This window comes from Spea bombifrons, chromosome 9 (assembly GCF_027358695.1).
Source record: "Spea bombifrons isolate aSpeBom1 chromosome 9, aSpeBom1.2.pri, whole genome shotgun sequence".
NCBI classification, from domain to species: domain Eukaryota; kingdom Metazoa; phylum Chordata; class Amphibia; order Anura; family Pelobatidae; genus Spea; species Spea bombifrons.
This window is the reverse complement of record NC_071095.1, coordinates 20,692,525-20,714,494: the sequence shown is the minus strand read 5'-3', so window position 1 is coordinate 20,714,494 and position 21,970 is coordinate 20,692,525. Positions and strand designations below refer to the sequence as shown.

Genomic DNA, 21,970 nt, shown 5'->3' with positions numbered 1-21,970 from the left:
GTTCCCATCGCCGAATTACATCTGATCTACCCTGAGAGCGAGCGAGCGAGAGAAGAAAAAACATCCTCCCCTCTCCCCCCCCCTTCGCCTTTCTCTCCCCTCCACATCTCAAGGGGATCAGAGAAGAACGCACCACAACTCCCACCACGAGAGGGGAGAGGGAGCTCGGCACCGCGGCTGTGCACTGAATCTCCGGCCAGCTGCGTTAGCTGCCAGAATCCAAAGCATTTGCAGCGTCTGCATCCTCTCCATCGCGTCCCCTGCGCGGCCGCCTCTCATGGTCTGGTCCTGGCACCCTATTTAATTCTCCCTGCTGCTGCATCATATCTTGCTTTGATACTAGTTCAGCTGTTATCCTAATAGGGGAGAACCCCTTCTCTCCGTCCCTGTTTGCTCTACAGCCTGCTTGGAATTATCGTACTTCCTCCTTTATTTATTTATTATTATTTTTATTCATTTGTTTATAAATACATTTTGTGTCTTAAAGGGGAGCCGAAAGATCCTTCCCTCCCACCTCCCTTCCCTTTTCCCCTCTGTAATCTCACCCTTCTGGCTCAGAAGAAAATAAACCGAGATACTGTATCATTAAGAAGGATAAAATAGGGAGGAATTGTGTTACAAGCACCATGCATCTTGCGGTGGTCGTGTTCCTGTCCTTCTCGGCTTTTACCGGCGCAAAAATTCACATCCATGACCGTAAGTACCCTTTTTTATTTTTTTTTGCCCAAATTACACAATGTTTATTATATCAGGCGATATTATGTGTTGGGGGGGGATTAACATTGGGTCATCTCCCCAGAATGAATTGCTGGGACATAGGATAGAAGAGGGTACGTATTAACCCAACAGAGGGTTCCGCTAAGGATGTATAAATATTTATTAGTAGAACAATAGTGGCCCGATGAGCTTACACTCGACACTTCTCCAAGCATATCTTCTTCAGCCATTAATATAGCGGGACCCCTAATTACCCCCTATTTCTGGGTTATTGACGTCTTTGAAAGTCAGGCGCCTTACTTGTTAACCCTTGATTTACCCCCAACAGTGTTGGTTGTATTGTTATCAGAAATCAAGAGATGCGTTGTGCCGGATGTTTCTGCTTTGGCGATAAATTGACTTTGCCTAATAAAATGGAAGGAGGTTTGAAGGTAAAAGACCTCTTAATGTATACAAACACACCCTCTTCTGGCTTACGGAACACACTGCCACATATATAACATATACATATACATCCATATATATATATATATAATAATTTGACCAGTGTGCAGGGATATACAGTCCGCTAAGGCTGCTTGTAGTATATGTGTCGAGTGTGCATTGGTGCAGCTAACATATGCAGTGGAGTAGTACACAAAGCGTGGTCACGTCAGTATTTTGGCTGTGGCTGTTGTCATAACAGAGGTTCGTAGGTTCAAGAGCTTGCACTCCAACTAAAGTAAGTTAACCATTTCATCTGCAACTTTTTAAATTGCGGAGTCAGCGCTTATGTTAGGCGCTGATATAACACAAGATCAAAGAAATAGATTAACGCTTTCATGGCTGGTTTGACTGTTATTTTGGTGTTTTCCCTGACGCGTGTCGTTTAATATATATATATATATATTCCATTTAACATCTAATTAATGGTCACAGAATGCACAGGACTGAAGGTTGGAGGCAAACAGTTTATGAGACACAAGCGAAAGAGCAGAAAGATTGTGAAATCCTCTGTGTGGGGCGCCTGCCAGGATAATTAGTGGGGCTGATTAACAGAAAGTCTTTTGTAATGTTCATTTTTGTGCGGGCTGGTGGCCCCTTTGTGTTTCTAATGCAGAATTCCTTTCTTTTTTTTTTGGAGGGGTGTGGGGGTATTACAATCTGCTTGCTTTAACCCTTTATGTGATGGGGTGGGGACAGCTTCTCTATGCATCCTGCTGCCAACGCAGCTTGCGCAAATGGGTTAAGTTGGGTGCAATGCTTTGAAACCACCCAAAGTTTGATTAGTAAACAGTCAAAATAATTTAAATAAAAATAAATGAGTGATTGAGCAAAAACTTGAACCGCATCTTTTATAGGAGTTCAGCGTGTTCTCGAAGGAGGTGATTGCGCAGTCCTGGGGTATGATGGCAATGGCGGGGTTAAATTGGGAGGTTTAGGAGAGTTGTGTTTTCCCGTCAGACGGGTTCATTCACAGATGAGCTGAAGAGTTATTAATTCCCAGAATGCGGCATTCATTATTAGGACAAGAAATGCAATTTAATGTCAGTGTATTGATTGTGGGAAGCAGCTGTGTATCAGGCATTAGAAACATAATTTTGTATGAGGAACACTTATGGAAAGACGCAGGCAAAGTGTGGCACTCTGGCTCCTCTGGAGCTCCAACGCCTATCATGCTCAACCACACAGATACCGTGGGCACCAGCTTCCATCATTCTGAAAAGCAGGATGCCATCCAATGACTTGCAAGCTCCTGAGATTGTTACTTTAAATGCAGATATGGCAATATCCTGAATGTTGCGCTGTATTGCTGTCAGACGCCGTGTCGCCGTTCCGGGTTAGGATGTGCGCTTGTTTTCAGTTAAGGGATCCCACCTGGTATAATTCCATGATTCCGACTTGCAATTTGTCTAATGTTATCTTAACGGTAACCTATTTATAATATGACTTTAACACCTTGAATGCCAAACCTGTGAGCAGTGCATACGCGTCGAGCCTTTTTTTTGTGTGGTGCTGTGATATGTAAGGAAACATCCGATGAAAGCTTTACCGTTATCAATGCCGACGCCGCCTCTGTCACCGTGTTACAAGACACACATCCACCTACCACTAATTCTGCGGAGGAGACGTTTGTCACAGTGTCTGGTACAAATCTCAGCAGTCCATTCATTAACCATTGTTATATATATATAATGATTATATGTGGTCAGTGGAAAAAGGGTGCCACTCCTAAGCCTTAGTGATCTATTATGGCCGATTCGAAATTAAGTATCCTAAAATTGAAGTTGTTATGACCAGGTACACGTGTGTGTATATAACATACTGGGCTATATGCAGAAAACCATTTAGATTTTTGTAGGGCCCACATGCATCAAAATATAGGGGCGGGTGGGGAACTTTGCGAATTTGTATTTTTGTGTCTTGTGTATTAACGTGCGTTGAAATGCCAGAATGTAAATAGTTAATATGTGAGGTTAATACCTGCGAGGTGCTAGTCTGTACACGGCTGTACATGCTTGTGAGCGAGCGTGTGTTACGGTTTGACTCGCTATGTGTGGCTGTAGGTGCGTGGGTTTTTCATCGCTGGTCATAGGCTGTTATCACCCGTGTGTCTGCCTATGAATGATCAGATAAAGGCATGTCAATGGACCCGTGTACCAGCTGTGTGTCCCGTGTGTTTGCCATGGGGCACCCAGGACCTTTAATAAACAGAAAGCAGCATTAACCCATTTCATGCTACGAAGGTCATCTCTTCCTCGTGCGTCTCTGGCTGTCTAAGGGTTTCATAGGGTTCTAGGCCTGCCTTCACCCACTTATTGGCCTGCTTTTGAACGGGGTTAATTAGGTGCGGCGTCATATGACACGGCTGTCTGCTCTTCAGCCCGTGTCTGATGGGTATGAACATCGAAGTGTGGAACCGGGAAGCTCTATGACGCACGTTGCGCTGAGATCTTTTACTCGTCACTTTTCCGGTGACTATGGGGGTCACCCGAGCCAGAACAGAAAGAAAATGGAGTCATATATCTGGGCGTTTCTTCTGCCCTCCGGTAGTAATTCCTAAAAGCAGGAGGACCCACTTAAACATTTACTTTTTGAACAGTGTCTTGAACTAGTACTGGAAGCCTGCTGAATTACGATCAGTTCTAAGAAAGCGCAGTCATCTTCCCGTTATATTTATGTACCTGCGTTCCCAGAATTTTACTAATTTCTGAAAAGATGTAAGGAGACAGAGGATTAAACAGAGATGGAAGTAAGCTTAGAGATTCGATCTCATTTTTTTTTGGAATTTAAGATACACTTTGGATGTAACCCAATCGATTGTTCTATTAGTTTAGAATTTTTAGCTTTTTGTGGTCAGTGGAACCATAGTTTGAAATGATGGGTACCTTTTTGAAACAGAGTGTAATATATCTACACTAAAGGCTATTCTAAAGGAATTTTTCAAACTGGAGAATTCTTTCCAGGTTTGTTCCTTTTTTGAGGTCACCCCCAACGATTCATCAACGTCGGTACTCTGGCCTTTAATAAGTCCCTTGGTCTTTGGCTCATCCTCTTATTTAAGAAAAGCCGCCTCTCAGCTTAGTGTTTTGGTTAGGTGTTTGTATTTCCCCCCCTATCTGTAGAGTTTATTGGTGGACTCTGGTATGTTTTGGAGGTTGGCCAACAGCACAGACAAGACAAGGCTGGGTTCTAATGGCACCTGATACAGGTGAATGCATTGGCATTGTAGTGCTTACTCAGCAGTACATGCGCAGGTGCGGTTGTGCTGTCTGAAGCCAGTAAGCAGTTACTGTAAAGCGAGTTGTGTCCTCGATTATCACCTGTGTAGACCCAACAGCGCATGTTTTTAAGATCTCTTCAAATGATAAGATCGATCTGTTTCTGAGGAGGAATAGAATATCTCCTCTGCTCGGGGCATGTAGACCAACATGAAGCACATTGGTGTGCTGAGGAGGATGGAGCGTATAGCATTCCCAGTTATAGCTTCCAGAACAATATTAAACCAGAGATATGTGAATACATCGGCGCTTGTAGATGTTTCTAGGAAGGTTGAATATAAAGTTCTGAATCATCATGGAAGCCAGAGGGTGCTAGAATAGGATGTAATTTCCCACAAAACCTGTAAGGACCCTGAGGGAGCGAGGCACCAGACTACCTCATCCTGACCCAAAAAGGTAGCTTGTGTGTGTAAATAAATGTTAGTGTGTGCAGTGTGTGTGCAGGGTGTGTGTGTGTGAGAAAGTAAGGCTGTTAGTCTAAGTATGTTAATGCGTTTGTTTGCGTGTAAGTATGTTACTGTAGCTGTGTAAATATGTTACTGTGTAGTATGCGCGCATGTTAGTGTTAACTCTTCTGTTTGGCAGTCTGACGGGCGAGCCTGGGTTGGGCGGATGCCAGGAAAACATTACCTGCCTGATTGCATACTGTTATATACACAAACACGATATATGAATGTATGTTAGTCAACAGGTATGTCTTATTGTATGTTGGATAGTGTGTACGTGAATATGGGAGTGTTGTTAGCGTGTGTCTTACTATATGGCATTTGTTCGGGTTTATTACCGCATGTAGTATTGGAGTGTGTATTGGTGTATGGGCTTAGTGTGGTGGTGTGTGTGTGTGTTACTGTAAGGTGTTTGTGTGCATATGATGTTACTGTGTGTCTATTAGTGTGGTGGTATGTAGTACGTCAGTGCATGATGTTGGCATGTGTTTGTGTGTCAGCGTATGGTGTTGGTGTCGGGGTGAGCCTTGGGTTAGTGGTACCTGGAGAGGAGGAGTGTGAGAGAGGATGTGTTGTGTATGTAAGTGTACAGTGGTATAGAAAGTGGGTGCTGACGTGAGTTTGTTTTAGTGTGTGTGCATGTTATAGGGAGCATTGAATAGATGCTGCACCCAGATGCCACCATGCCTAGGCCTGCCCCTGTAACGTGTTTATTGGAGGATCTTAAGGCGCAATGATGGATGGGACAAATGTTTGTGGGCTGATGGCAGGGGCATGTACTGGGCCCCAAGATTTCTGATGGGCCCTGGCTTAGTTTGCAGGGTAACTCTGTTCAGTAAGACTTATTTACTTGAGACTCTGCCGACTTGACCATCTAATAACCCAAGTGGGTTCTAGATAAGCGGAGCCTTTTAGGGTTAGGATATCTGAGATTTTAGGCATTCTGAGACTGCTTCCTTTCGCTTGGTGGATTCAAGGACCTGACAAGTTTGGTCATTTGCTCTCTCTACCTTTTGAGAGTTTGCAGGCAAATTTACTTGTTTGCTCTATGGCATCACTATGAGTTATCTGTCGTTCTTGCAGGAGAAGCTCAATGACAAGTAGAATAATGATATCATTAAGCTAAATATTTCGACTCTTCCTCAACCCCCATAGCTGGTGAAATGGACCCTTTCAGGTCTCTTTCGGTATGTATTGCTTAGGAATAGCTGGTACAGCATTTGTTTGCCAGGGTCCTACCGGTATACCTTCTCTCCACTGCGATATTTAACGGCAAATCAGATGAGGAGGAGACTAGTGTTTTATATATTGTATTTTTTCTTTCACACAGATATAACTACAGCACAGGACGCGGTGTTACGAGGTTTTGGCGGCACTGAATATAATGAGCTACTCCTTAAGACCTTTTCCATTCTTTCCTCACGCTCGTTCTTTCTGCCCCGGAGTAAACGCGGCCTACGTTCATATCCGCTGCAAGCTTAAATGAGTTACCTCCCCACTGTGTTCTACCAGACCATGATTACAGAACAAATGATGGTGTGGTGTGGAAATAAACCCGATTTATTTAAATAAACCGGGATTCCCATTTTCCCCAGGTAACTATTACTCACCTAAGCGATTTGCTTACGTCGGAGCCCTGGGATTTCATGTATCCATCGCTTTATGACAGAGGACTTCCTTTTTCCGTGCCGTGGACACCATCTCTAAATACCTGCGAAGGATTCTTTCCACGTATCTTTTAGATCTCCCAGGATAACAAAGATCTTAAAATAGCTTTGTTTATCTCGGAAGGTTTAACTCTTTTAATGCCATCCATACAAGCCTGTTTATAAAATGAGATGCTTACTGCTGAGGAGAACATCAAACTCTTGGGATGAACACTTGGTGTGATGTATGGAGTAATAATAAACAAAGGCACTTTACACTTTTTTTGTAGATAGAAATAATCAGTGTTTTACCAGCTTTCGTAACTTGAAACCATAGAGGGATTTGGGATGTCCTATTGCTAATGTCTTTGTTGTTGAGCCTGGCAGTTTTAGCTCGCATATGATAGTTCGTACTTTAGAACTGGTGTAAAACTTAAGTCACGTTAACCTTTATACTATGAGGATCTGTAAGTTGGACTCGACCTCCATGTTATCTCCCCCTCGTGCTGAATCCATGGTACGATATGACCTCATGAGCACAAGAGAAGCCATCTTCGCATTGTAGGCCTTGTGAGCTGTCCTAGGTCAGGCCTAAAACAATACATTACTGGTCCTAAACCATATATAATGCTATAGCAGGAACATTACATCAGTCATTTATTTACAAAGACATGTGACCTTATCAGATGACATCACAACTGTGGAGATATAGCACAGCAGCAATGCAACATGATCTCTGACATTGCTGTAAAAGTCACATGTGGCACATTTAAATGCCATTGTTGTCAATCCTCTCGAAAGGTTGACCACTTTTTTTTTTTTTTATTGCAACATGTAAGTTGCATTTTAGTGTTTGGGGAGTATTTATAAATGATGTAATGTGATTACAGCCTATTGGGGTTTCTTACACAATGTAGACCTTATAATGGCTCTGGGTTTCCAGTGAAACAACCGTACTCTAGCCCAAACATACCATGCCCTAGCTGTGATCCGGTACCTGCACATGCGTGGCTGGGTTTAAGAGACCGCGGTCGCTCACTTGAGAAACCTTACTTTTGACTTAAAAAGGTCCATGGAGGGATAGAGCTGTAAAATTAGATATTTAATCCTTTTTCTTTACGAGGAGTAGCTTGTGTTTAAGAAGCTGTTTAATAAGATAACACAGATCAGACTTTCATGCATACATATCCGTAACGCCGAAACCCCTATTCTCCTCACTAAGCTTTCCTCAACAATGAGCATCCGTATTATATGGCTTGAGTCCATTTTTTCCTTCCTTTCCAGGATTAAAAGGGTTAATTAGAGTAATGAATGGACGCGTAAATATGCAGAATTTATACTTACCATACCCGAGACAAATGCTGTTATCAGAGGAATTTTATTACTGCTCCTCTTGCCTCTATTTGATTTATACAGTCGGTAAGCATGTCGTAAAAATTTACACACGTAATAAGTGCCATCCATCTCTCCAAAGCAGTAATTAGTTGGAGTTCCAGATCGCCTCCCCATTAAAAATGGAGGGTCTGTGCGTACCACGGGGGCCGCCACATTAACCCTTCCGTGGCCAGGGCGAGCAAGCAGTCTACGGCATTACCATAAATTCATATTTTAAATGAATATAATACAAAAATTATACCTTTCCAGTGCCTCTGTTTATTGAGTTAACTAGCCAAGTATTAACATATCCATCAGAGAATTTCGTATTGTATGATTGCGTATGAGCGTGTGTGTTTGTGAATATTGCAAACAGAAAAATTAATTAAACGTACGTAGGTCGTGGGTTAATGCAATAGACCCATTTATCTTTGAGACAGATTTTTTTTCTCTTTAAAGTGCATTTGAGGTTTGTAATGCTTGGCAATTTGCTGTCCTTTTTACTGTAAATCTGATTACTTTAGCGCTATTTTTTTTAAATATTTGTTTTTTAAAAAAAAATATTAATTATTCAGTGGAGAGCTGCAGACATACAGAGGAGCCTCCATTTATCCTGGACTAAAACAATGCCTGTGATGCTTTGCTTTAAGTGCCTAACAATCCGCTGGCCCGGAGTGGGGGGGTAGGGTCTTTGTGGCTGTGGCTTGTGACAAAAGGTTTCCTGCCATTTTATCGCCTCGTCTGATTGGAATAGCGGCAACCGTCCCATTATCACCGCTTTTAAAGTGAAACGGTTTGTGTTAAAGGAACAGTAACTCCGCTGTACGGGGTTTTCTCTGCCGCATAGAGAAATATGCTAATTCTACCAGATGATGTTATAATAATATACCGATTTGTACTTAAAACGCCTACCAACAGATACAGTTCTGCAATGTTGTAATAATTTGCAGTTATTTAGTATATTAATGTCATGACAGCAGCCACCGCTCACTCCCAAAACAAGAGAAAGCTGAGATAAAAAGAAAAGCAGTTGTGAAATTGCGGGAAATTTCTGGGGTTAATATAGACTTGTATAACAAAACAAAGAATAGAATGTTGATGTTAAACATTTTTGTTACATTTTAAATCTTCCAAATACTTTTCTTTGCTTTCTTGCTCATCTAACCTTCAGTACATCTCCAGTTGTAGAGTTCAGTTGATTTGGACTGTCTATCCTGTTATTGAATAGCAACACGTTATTTTTTTGCATGGGACCTCCCCTTTCATCTATAAGCATAAACCTTAGCACTGTATATGCTAACGTCGGTCTGTAATCCTTTTTATTGCTCCGATAAACTCTTTATCTGCAGACCCGTAGGTCGCAATTGTTATCAGCCATTTGATGTTGTGTGCCGTTCCCAGCTTAAGTGCCACAATGAACTGATGCTTTATGGCAATGCTAATGAAGTCCGTTCCTCAGTATAATGAGTCGGGGGTATCTAGTAGATTGGACTGAGATAACAGAGCTACACCATGTGAAAATGGCTACTATGCACCTGCCTCAAAACATTGTAATGCAAATATGATATTAGGGGTGTCTGTGTGTGAGCATGGATGTGTGTGTAAGCGCGTGTGTGTAGGCATGGATGTGTGTGAGCGTATGTTTTATGTGGAAAGAAGGAGGGGCAATGATGGCAAGTTGGGGGGCCTGGGGGAATTTTCACATCAGGGCCGGTGGTGTATAGTTACGCCCCTGGGTGGGAGTCCTCTTTTTGAGAGCAGCTTTCCAGAGCTTTGTAGTTGAATTTGATGAGTGGACTCTGGAGCTTTAGCTACCAGATAGCTCTTTCTGATTTTTACCACCAACTTCCTAGCATATACTCCTAAGAACTCGACTTGATGACCTCTCATTCCAACCCAGTAAATGGAGAACTTTCCAAAGTTGACTTAGTAGCCTTCTTATGATCTACACCAAGTTTCATCGACCAATTCTTGGTAGATGCCGGGCAGACTTCCAGAACCAAATATAGTAATAGGGACATGTTTCGAAAGGTTGAAACAAAAATGATCCGTTTTGCAAGCATTGTGGACAGTGACACATAGTAAGCGAAAGATCGGCTGTAGCTTCAAGCACAGTGATGTTATATGTGGAGATAATGCTAATAAGTTCAGAAGTCCCTTAAGCGTCCTCCTTGAGTGACGACTAATTATTTCTCTACACTTTGACTGAGGCCTTTGTATTCATCATCGGAGCAGTTTGGTCTCTTATCAGCCATTACTGTCAGCGGAGATTTGTAAAAGTAACGGACGTAGCTCAGGGGAAGTACGTAGTATATATATCGGCGCTTTAATGAATCCCAGATATATGCAAATCAAAAAAAAAAAAAATCATGCCAATTCATCAGAGAAGAGGGTAAGAGACCAGAGCGTAGGGCAATCAAAATATCCAGTGCTGTCTTCAGAGAGCGTCAGGAGTCAACACACTGGTGGATGCTACTAGTTACTGCAAATGCAACACGATGTGCTCAAACTGGAAGGAAAGTAAGTCTACTCATTACTTTTTCAAGACATGTTTTAACAAGTGATGGCCTTTTTTGCCCTTTGATCTTCCCATTACCCAATAATATTTACCTGAATATCCTTTTGTGTATTTTTATATATATGTATCTCAAGTACACTAGCCGTTCTTCACAAGTCATTTTTAGGTTTTCTTTACATGTAAATTAAGGCAGGCATGCTAGAATAAAGAATGTGTGCAAAGAATTAAGAAGTTTGCCCCTAACATCTCCCCAAGTCTAAAAATATGTCATAAACCATAGAGACAGCTGCTCTTCATTTACCGATTTGTTTGTTTTTATTTGTTACAAATCTTTATTGTTGCTTCAAACTTAAAGAAAGGATCAAGGACACATAGCCTTGATGAAAGGGATATGAATTAATCAATGAGCCATTACGGTATTGATGCCACGTTTACGTTCATTACTTATCATTACCCTCTGCTGGCTCTCTCTCTCTCTCTCTCTCTCTCTCTCTGCCCCCCCATGCACCCTTACCCCCTAGTCACCTCCTTCCTCCACTCTTCTTCCCTGCCCTCTCACTTTCCTTACTCCCACTCCTATGTCATGCTGAATGTCAACCTCCAAAGGATTTTAGTGAATAGGGCATGCTACTTATTACAGCTAATTTTGACTAATGACTATTATTTGCAAGGCTTTGTCTTTACTATTTTACAGCAGCGGCGTTCTCTTCAGTCAACGGTATGTTATCATTAATGTGACATTAATGCGAAATTAACAGTAAATGGTAAAATCGCCTGAGACCTCGGTGTTTGGAGTCATTCTGCAGCCACCCACAAACCATAAGACTGTTCCTTGTTTCAAAGAAGTGTCACAAAATAATGTCTTCTGCTTCTTTGGCTGTCTGAAAGTGCAAGTTTTATAGAAAGAAGAACAAATTTTGTGGGGGACAATAGTCTTTTGGACCATTTCGACTGCCTGTAAGACCTGGAACCTTACTTTTATATTTAGGGCATCCTTTTGCCTTCCCCATTAATGTTTAGGTTCCCTTACTGTGTTAACTTCTACTACTTATGGTGGAAGCAAATGGCAAGATTACCATAAGGGACATTTGCTCATAGGGGTTCTAGAGGATCACCATCCACATCAGTCTATATGTATTCCATCCCAAGACCTGGCACTCTGGCTATGATCCGCTGTTAATCTGCATGTATTTTCTGTTTGATTATGTTTGTGAGCAGGTCTAAACCACAAAGTCCTTTAGAAGAACTACTTGGAAGGTCATTTTTTTTGTATTCTCCTCTTCTGGAATCCACTAGTTAGGCCTAATCTCCCCCCCCAGCTTTAGCGGTATAAGGCAAGACTAATCAAGATCAGATGACTCTGTCGGAGTGTATTGTTAGCTATAATGCGCTAACCATTTGCAGATCTCATTTGGAAGAGTTGGAAGATTATAATTCATTTTTGATCCACATCTCAGAGTTCTCCTGGACGGTCTAATCCGTTTTCAGTCCATAGATTTCCCCCAAGGACCGCTGGACAAGCTTAATGCGTCTTCCATAAGTAGATATCCATCATATGGTGTTCTCGGAAGTGCTGACACGCGTGTGTGAGCCTTCTTTTATTTCCAGTGAATGTACATTATCCCTTAAAAACAACACAGTGACTTTTTTAAGACACCTTTTTGGTTTCTATTACCATAATCTAGCAGTGCATGTCATGGCAACTACACATTCCCTGGAAAATTATAAATGAGGCAACATGTTAAACAATGAAGTAATTATTTCTGGGGAGTGAATGACCATTCCGCATCCCTGGGAGTAATATTTTTATGTTAACTTATGGTGCTAAGATACGTATGAATAATGTATATTTTGGAGAAATGAGTAGCTAACATCGTGTGAAACTCGAATGTATTTTAGTAAGTAAAGGTTAAATTCTAACAGTCACTGATGGATATTGCGATTGGTGGCAGCCTGTGGCATGATCAGCGTTATCTAATCAATGTCAAGTCCTAATTTTTCTCCCCTGTCCTCCCCCAATTCTTACAAAGGCTGTCTGAATCAATCAATCAATTTAAGAATAGGAGAGAGATAATCATGTAGGTCCTGAGAATGGGCAGATAACGTGGTTTCTCAAAGGCACATACTGTGGGTTTTTTTTTGTTTTGTTTTAAATAAAAATAGTGCTCGTATTTTTCTGTCAACGTCATTACATGTTTTGATTTAGTCTTCTGAACCTCAAATACAAGAAGTCACCAGTTTGCTCACCTTTAAACATATTTGAGTGTTCCATAGAATATAAGGGGAGATCGGCACCATTTGGTTCCATCTAGTCTCCCATTTTTCCTGCTGCAAAGACTCAAACCTTAATCAGTCGTTGGCCTCAACCATGTTTGTCAGGAGGCTGTTCCACTTATCTACCATCCTCTCTGTAAAGTAAAATGTTGTGCGAGTAGTACTATAAAAGTACAAGCTAAAGCTAAACTTTTTTTTTCTTCTTGTAACCGCAATATCTGGGCATGCTATGGTCTCATGGCGTAAGGATTATACGCTGTATGCATCGATGCCAATGTAGATTGGCACAGGCTTATACGCATCCTGCATACTGAGCACATAACATGCCGGTCTGCCAGCATAATCTTGGCGCTCCCTGCCTGCGTACACCCTACCCAGATATAGATGCCTGCATTGGCACGCAGATACGTACTCCCTACATATGCCCAGATTAACTGTACATCACTCCGGCAGCATAACATATGCGAGGGTGTACATTGTTTTGATAGCACAGCTGTCTGTATACATTGTATCAAGGGTGTGTGGTCTCCTTGCAGTTATCCGAATCAGGGGGGTATACGTAGTTAGTCCCACAGAGGAAAATTATAGTTATAAAATCAAATATGACCTAATCTATTCAAGAACATATCACTCCAGCAATAAACGGCGGTTACAAGCCTCCAAAGTATTGTACTCTCCTACCTTCATACCTTGCAGGCTCGTCCTAAAAGCTTCTGTCTGCCCCTAGGAAGTGTCTGGGTTTGATCCAGCATCTCAGGTTGGACCGTTGTTTCTCTGGGTCTCCGGGTGACTTTCCCCTTTCTCTGGATAAGGGAGTGGCACTTGGCCCCGCCCCCTCCCCGCCTACTTCCAGCCCGCTTAAGGCTTTAAGGAAGAACATTTAGAACCTTGTGGTCAAAAATGTAGAATTTTAGAATTTTACTGCTTTCCACTTCTGATATTTCCCATCGACCGCATTAGTTTTATTTCCTCCTGGCTACTAAAGTTGTCTCCAAAGTCAAAAGTACTGCTGGCAAAGCCTCGATTTGCTCTCAAAATAGCAATTACCCACACGGTAACCGCAGCTTTTGGGATTCAGTGACTATAATCGTGCCAGGAATTTCAGGATTTTTTTTTTTTTTTTTTAGTTAACATGCAATCAAAGAATTAAGATCGTGCATCACTAAGCGGTAAGCCAAGTATTATTTCGAAACCAAAACGTGTCCGCGGTCCTCGAGGAGTGGAGTCTCGTGACTAACGGCCACCACGGGGCTTCACAAACCAACATTACTCAAGCCGATTTGACGGCAGCAGGAAATGTATTCTATAGTCCTTTGGCTTCGTTTCTAGAGCCCTGGAAATGGCCATAAATATGGCATCCACTCGGAGCTGCCTATGATGTTGCAGTAAAAACCCATGTAAACAATGTCTTAACAGAAGACTTATCCCTAAAATACATGGCATTAAAAAGTAGAGCTTTAAAAACTGTATATATATATATATCATGAGTGTTAACTTTTTTTAAAACTTTAGTTTGACAGATTTTAATATATTTCTAATAACAGATTTGGCTTTACGCTTCCTGTTTGTTCCGCCGAGATGAATTATCGTTGAGGGAGAGAGCAGACTTCCCCCTTTATGATTGTCTGTTCATTTATTGGCTTTTTAATTTGTTGTAATTTAGTTTTTTATAACCGGTAGAGAAAATAGGAGGACCCAACTTAAGACCCTTCATCCTCAAATAGTTGGTTGTAATATCAAGCTGTACAGATTTAGTGTCAAGTTTTTGTCATGATGATTGGACTACTTTTGTTTCGACTGGACCTTTCTTCTGAATTAGAATTCTGCAGCAGCCAATGGGACATCGAGGCAGAAATCCAGTTTCCTATTGGCGGCCGCCAGCCTAAAACACCTTTTTGCCCCTCGTTCTTTCTGTGGTACGTGCTGTACGCTTTATCAGTCCCAGCAGAAGAGAGATTATTTTTCTTGCTTACTGAAGAAAAAAAAAAGAGCTCTTAATTAGAAGCCCATAACCAGATCCGGCGTGTGCACAATGACCATGATTTATTTAATAACATTTACCGCTAAACTAATAACAGGAACCAAAATGGCATAAATCAAGGCGTACGTTTTCACTTATCAGTAACTGTTATTATTCCCGTTGCCTCCTTAGAAAGCTTAGAAAATGGATTCGCTTCCACAATGGAAAACCATATTCTTAAGTGTTTATCCTTTTAAGAGAAGGTACATATAAAGGCTACCCTAAATACATACTGACCGCTCTCAGCCACACATCACACCGTAACATATGCACCTCTCTCAGCCACGCAAAACGCTCAATCGCTAAGTGCTAAGTGGTCCTGCAAGCATTTCAAATGTCAAACTTTCAAATTTAAGGAACAGTCATGAAAAAAAAACTGCTGTCCCTTATAACGCTTGTCAACATGAATGCGCAACCCTTCAGGAATCCTTCACACGTATAGCTTTATCCTACCTGCATCGGATTCCTCCCCCAGGAGCCGCATTATGCCTCTGGTTTCATACATACTTTTATCTCTGTAAACATGTTTACCACACTTATGGGTTTTTCTTTATCTTAAGGGGGTCTCTGTTGGATATTTAAATGTTTTTTTTTTTACTTTACTATCAGTTTATATCGCTGCTTAGATTAGAATTCAAATCTTAGATTCCCCCCCCTTTTTCTCTCTGCCCCTTCTCAATCTCAGCCCAGGGTGTAGGGAGGAGGCGAGAGACCCCCAAACTGTCTTCCCTTCTCTGCTGCGTCTTTATTTAATAACGCAGGCTGTGTTTTGCTGGTAATTGCGCCATTGTTCCTGTAATTAAGCTCTGTGTTTTCCCGGCGCTTCCGTTTATATCTCTGAGGGAGCAGAGATCCGTTGTAGGGGAGATAGATTTGCGGGTGGGTTTTTTTTTAATGGGGGGGATATTTAAAGAGGAAATTGAGTTTAGCAGGGAAAGATCTGAGGTCGGAGGCGAAGGCAGGCTATCTTACAGTCCCTTATTGCCTAATTAAAGAGACAGTTGGAGGCGCCTGGCGCTGGCACCGCTCTGATCGGCTTGATAGATCCTGTGCCTGAGGGAGTCCGGGATGTGCCTCCGCTCTTTATTGCCTACTACATACGGTCTCAGGAGCATCTGCCCTTTGCGTTTGCACCATGTAGGACAGGGCTGGGAGGTTGGCACTGCTGATGCTTTATATGTTCCAATCAATTGGTCCTGTGGCACAGGGGAGCCTTTTACATGTTACTCTTCTTTCCCGTGTACTAGATCTGCCGTCAGGGGACCAAGTCCATGTTTGTCTGATAAATGTTGTGTCGAGGGGGCTGCCTTCACACGTTGTCACAAATACACCTGCTCCAGGCGTCACCACCATCGAGTGATATTGCTGAAAACTGCCTAAAAGGCTGACTGAGACCCTCTCCAGCTAATACCTTGCAGGATTAGCACTCGGATACGGTCCTCGGGTTTAACGAAACACAACTGGCATAAACCTTCGTTGGCGTTAACACAGCAAGTGACTAGCTGAGGCTCCTGGGAGCTGGAGTCTGCAAACTGTTTAGCACCCATATTCAAATCCTCCTGTCCAATGGGGTCATGGAAATTCTGGAGGCTAAATAAGTTTTTTTTTTTTTTTTTCTAAATAGTAATATTTTTTCGGAATAATCTTTGCTTGCCTTTTTAAAAATGAAACCACAAGTTACCTAGGGATTTAGCATCTTGGGAGAATGTGATATTCGAACCCTATATTTATTACATGTACCCCCCACCCCCCCACACAATCCTCATCTTTAATGCCCTTGCACTGTTCCCTAAGGATCTGTAATAGAAACACTTAAATACCGTATTTGCTCGATTATAAGACGACCCTGATTATAAGACGACCCCCCAAAATCTGAATATTAACTTAGGAAAAAAGAAAAAGCCTGAATATAAGACGACCCTAAAGGAAAAAAGTTTTACCAGTAAATGTTAATTCATGTAAACTATTTTTTTTAATAAAAGCTATGATTGAGAAAAATATTTTTTTTTTGTTTTTATTTCTTGTATTTTCCAACCTGTCCCCCAGTTACGCACATCTGCCCCCAGGCTTGCCACACCAATATGGCACTGTGGCCCATGATATGCCTTTTAACCCTCTATATGCCACTGTGCCCCATGGTATGCCTTTTGACCCCCTATGTGCCACTCTGCCTCCAGAAATGCCTTATACCCCTATATCCCATTCTGGCATTTAGGGGGTTAAAATGCATATTATGGGGCAGAGTGGCATATAGGGAGGTATAAGGCATTCCAGGAGGCAGAGTGGCATTAAGGGAGTTAAAAGGCATTATATAGAGCACTCTGCCTCCAGAAATGCCTTATACCCCTATATGCCACTCAGGCATTTAGGGGGTTAAAAGGCATATTATGGGGCAGAGTGGCATATAGGGAGGTATAAGGCATTTCAGGAGGCAGAGTGCACTATTAAATGCCCCCTTAACGCCACTCTGCCTCCTGAAATGCCTTATACCTCCCTATATGCCACTCTGCCCCATAATATGCCTTTTAACCCCCTAAGTGCCAGAGTGGCATATAGGGGTGTAAGGCATTCCAGAAATGACACACACACACACACACACACACACACACACACACTTACCGGTGCTTCCAATTTCCTGCTGTATTGCCGGGGCAGCGGGTTGACGTCTCATTCCGCGGCAGCCGGAAGGAGGTGGAGTTGGCAGCGGGGGTTTGTATGCGTCCGTCGCAAATACCTTCCCCGGCTCTCAGAGATCAGGAACTCTTGAACTCTGATCTCTGACAGTCGGGGAAGGTATTTGCGACGGACGCATACAAACCCCCGCTGCCAACTTCACCTCCGGAAGCACCGGTAAGTGTGTGTGGGGGGGTGGGCGACGACAGGAGGATCCAGGTCCCCTGCAGCGGTGCGGGGGATCTGGATCTTAGTCTCCTAATCAGACCTCTATTTGAGGTCTGATTAGAAGACGACCCCGATTATAAGACGAGGGGTATTTTTCAGAGCATTTGCTCTGAAAAAAACCTCGTCTTATAATCGAGCAAATACGGTACTTAAAGAGCAGGAGATGGCTCAGTTCTTTCTCCAACGGTACCCCCTTCTAACTGGTGACAACCTACCTACAAAAGTGTATTTAAATAAGACTCTTGAAGTACACGTGGAACCTTACTCCTTAATATTTACATGGCTGTGTATCGTAAAAGCTTTCCAGGTTACACTTGAAAAAATAAATCTCTAAGATGTTTTTTGTGTATGTAAAGATTGGAAAATAAGTAGTTTACAGTCCTTGCGTGGTGCGGTGAAGTGCCCTTCACCTGTTATTATAATTTTGTATTTGTATAGTCACAGTATCTTACAGCACTGTACGACAGGGAATCGGGTTTGCGAGAGGACGTGCATGTAACTTCATTCAAAACAAGGCTTTCTGAGAGCCTTGCCCATGGGAGCATCTAAGCTCGGGGGATTACGGACCTTGCGAAGCTAAAGGCAAACAGGAGATGGAGAAATGTGAGAGTTACCGAGTAAATCTGCTGCCTGTAAAGGGCACGTCTGAGAACTTTCTAAAGTAATCTGTCGGCACGTAGAACGTAAGAATATAGAATGTGACGGCGGATAAGAACTATTCGGCCCGTTTTTAGCGTGTTTTTCCTGCTGTAAAGACTCGGACCTTAATACGTCGTTGGTCTCGTCTTAGATTTGAGAGCCGTATGTCTATCCTGTGTATTTTTAAATCCCCCAGTGTATTAACCGCTACCACTTCTGCTGGGAGGATATTCCACTTACCCATCATCCTCCCATGATTGTTTTAAGACAATCAAGTCCCGTTCTAAAAAGAATACTAAATATTTGAATACTTTTACAACCATTGGCCTGTTTCCTAAACTAGAACTCAAATAACCTTTCTTGTTTTGTTTGGACCAAAGCAGTACGCCAGCAGGCAGGGATCTCCCGCTAATGTAGAGCTACAAGTGGCTAATTGTGGTCTAATTCCAGAAGAAGTAGTATTGTGCAGATAATAGAACGGGGGGTGGTATCCTGGGTACTTTATTGGCTTTAAGCTATTGCCTAAGGAAGGGTTAATCTCAAAACTTCATCTCAGGCCACCTACCGGCGTCTGGTTGGCGATTGAAGATGATGTTCTCCGGTCCCCAGTGGCTCTTATCCATTTACGATTTGCACTTCCCATAATCTGTCCTCCAAAAATGCTACCCGTTAAGCATCCACCGGATCCGTAAGAAGTTAAGAAATGGCCTTGATCCCCTTGTTGTTGGTTTTTTTTTCTCTTCTCCTCCCCGAGGAGAGTTGAGGATAGGCAGCCTTGAGATAATGATCGCTAGAGCAGGCTTTGCAGCTGTTCCTTTTCTGAGGCTGCAAGATAAGTGCGGATTTTGGGGAAGAAGAGCAAAGGTTGCATACTGCAGTTTCTTAGTGGTGGAGATCAAAGGTACCATAGAGCCGTGGAAAAAATATTATTCAGTGAGGTTTTTAACTGACTAGACTGGAAGATCTAACAGTTTGCCGGATGGATCAACACAGTAATGTATGTTTGCGACCATAACTGGATGTGCGAAAGCGGCGGCGTCTTGTTACGGGGATCCAATACCTTTATACATTATAAATAAGGAGGACCTCAATCCCCAAAAAACGAGTATGCACGAGCCTGGGGCTAAAAGGGCCAACGTGAGCAGCTCCTTCTAGTTTTTCTCCTTTGTGAAGCATTATTGTAGTCAACAGACAGAAGGATAGAGGGGAGCCGGGAGGGATAGAGAGGAGCCGGGAGGGATAGAGAGGAACCGTGAGGGATAGAGAGGAGCCGGGAGGGATAGAGAGGAGCCGGGAGGGATAGAGAGGAACCGAGAGGGATAGAGAGGAACCGAGAGGGATAGAGAGGAACCGTGAAGGTCACCACAGCCACACACAATGGCAGACAACATGTTGAACAAAATATGGACTTAATTTTGGTTGTTTTTTTTGTCTGATAATTCAGTGAAAAGAAAAACTCTGTATCTTCCGAAAGGCTGTTGTAGATATACTGTGTCTAACACTGGTATTACTGGCTAGAGTGACTGAACCGTTGCCATAGTTACTTCCATTCATTTTGCATAGTTTACCACTCATTCATACTAGTTATTTAATGAACGGTAATAGTCCCCTTGATTTCATTAACACTTAACAAAAAATATGTACTTTAGCGGTTGAATCCTTTTTTACTGCTGCCTTTTCCTGTGTCGGGAAGAGCTGAAGGTTTAATCCCATAAGAAAAAAAAAGAACACTTAAGATTTTCTTAACCATCTGTGGCAACTGCTATTGATGCCCGCCTTTGTGGCACATGGCATGCGTTCTCCCAGCAAAAGAGGCAGGTGGGAAATGTGAATGCCTTGTGTATCCTAACGATTTGTTGGAACGGTAGGTTTCTAATGAGAAGTGAAAAGGGTTTAGTTCTTCTGTTGACCGGACAGTATAGAATCCATAGGGAAGTCTTGTGACTCTCAAGGCGTCATGCAAATCGTTGATGCCTCTCTGACGTGTCTTGTTGCGACCTGAGACCGCTAGATATCCGGCTCTTCAGAAAGTAGCAGCACAAGATATCTATGTGCTCAATAGTAGAACCAAAATCTGCCGATAACTCGTGGTGGCCTAAAACAACATGGTCATTCGAATAGAAAAGTACCTTTTAAATGAAGCGTTAGTAGAAAATTATTTTGGGGAGGAGAAGCCCCGCTTCATAGACGGAAGTGTATATATTAGGATCTGCTGAGACAGTTCCTTTTAGATCACACGTTTTAATTAATGTAACACACGTGTTTTATATAGCATTAAATCTAGGGGTGTTACAAATGTGGGAGGATGTAGCAAAATTACCGTGAAAGTTAAAAATAGATATTACGCGGTAATGATATGTGCATAACTTGTAACATGGGAGGGAATAGAGCGTGACGTCGCTAAGCCGTTACTTACAGAATGTCACGTGATGCTATCAAAATAATTCTTAACCAGTTCTATAAAACATTAGCAGACCCAACAATAAAAGAATCGAGTTCTTGATCATATCACTAAACCATATTCCCATATTTTTTATTTTTTTTCACTTTATAAAAAAAACGCAAAGGGTTAGATAAAACGACTTGGGCAAAACCATATAATCACGGGAAGAAACATAATGATGCCTGGCGTATCATAACGATTTGTTGGAATGGTGGGTTTCTAATGAGAAGAGAATGGGGTTGTGTTATTCTGTCTTTATTTTCTGGTGGGCCGCAAGCTTTTAAGAGCAGGTCATGGATCTCCATCTGTTCCAAAGCGCCGTTGGGTTGGATTTAGACTCCATATTAGGCTTTGCCTGTAGTTCCCAACCTAAAATATGTTGGCGATTTAAAAATATTATAAGGAATCACAATGCTTTCCTCAGGGAGCAAGTTCATAAGTTACGCTGGTGCCAGCTGCTTGTAGAGTCATACTGCACTTCCAGGAGCAGCGGGTGTTATCGCTCTCATCAGAGCAGATCTAAGGGATTCGTGTTAGTAGGATCATGGTAAAAAGGGAAAATAGATGAAAGAGCCACACGCTATTGTTTGTCTGGAAGTAAAGTGTGCGGCAGCAGATGTAATGGGGGTAAGCACTCTCGGTATAATGCCTGTGCAAAATGCCCAATGATTCAGAATCTAATGTGTCTTCAAAGGCTTTGAGGATTCTGCCCAGGACCGCTCTTGACCCGGAGAGGTCATCTGCTCAGCCTCGGACTTGAAAGACACTGCTCTTTCTCAGAAATATCCACCTTACCATCGTTTTCCCACATCTTTTTACAATGTTTTTTTTTTTTAAACTTATTTTGCTATTATGGACAGTTTTTAGGCATTCCTGCCCCACGTTCCACAGCCCTGTCAGCTTCGACTCCTGCTTGTGTATTTTTGTACATCCAGTTTCACTACTCCCCCCCCGTTCCTTTTATCGTGCACTCCACATCATATATTATCTATTATTTCCTCTCCTCTAACCAGTGTTTTTTTTTTCATATTCTACCCCTGGCCATTCTTTTCATATCTGTATCGGCTTTCAATCTATTTTACTATTTTTATCCTATCACCCCCCCTACAAGGACCTTCTCTGTCTTTGTCTCTGTCTTCCATTGTCCTCTACCCTGGTAAATGCCTTTTCTTTCATGACACGGAAATCTCTCCCGAGACTCTCTTTGGCCTGGATAATGTCCAGCCCGTCA

General features: G+C 42.3%; 1 protein-coding gene across 1 annotated transcript in view; it reads left to right on the top strand.

Moving 5' to 3' along the window:
* Positions 1–221: 221 nt before the first annotated feature.
* Positions 222–21,970, top strand: part of CADM3 (cell adhesion molecule 3) — a 104,029-nt gene continuing 82,280 nt past the window's right edge. The window contains exon 1 of the mRNA XM_053475497.1: positions 222–696. Within this exon, the coding sequence (XP_053331472.1) occupies positions 627–696 (70 nt within the window). The 5' untranslated portion in view covers positions 222–626. The remainder of the gene's footprint in view (positions 697–21,970) is intronic.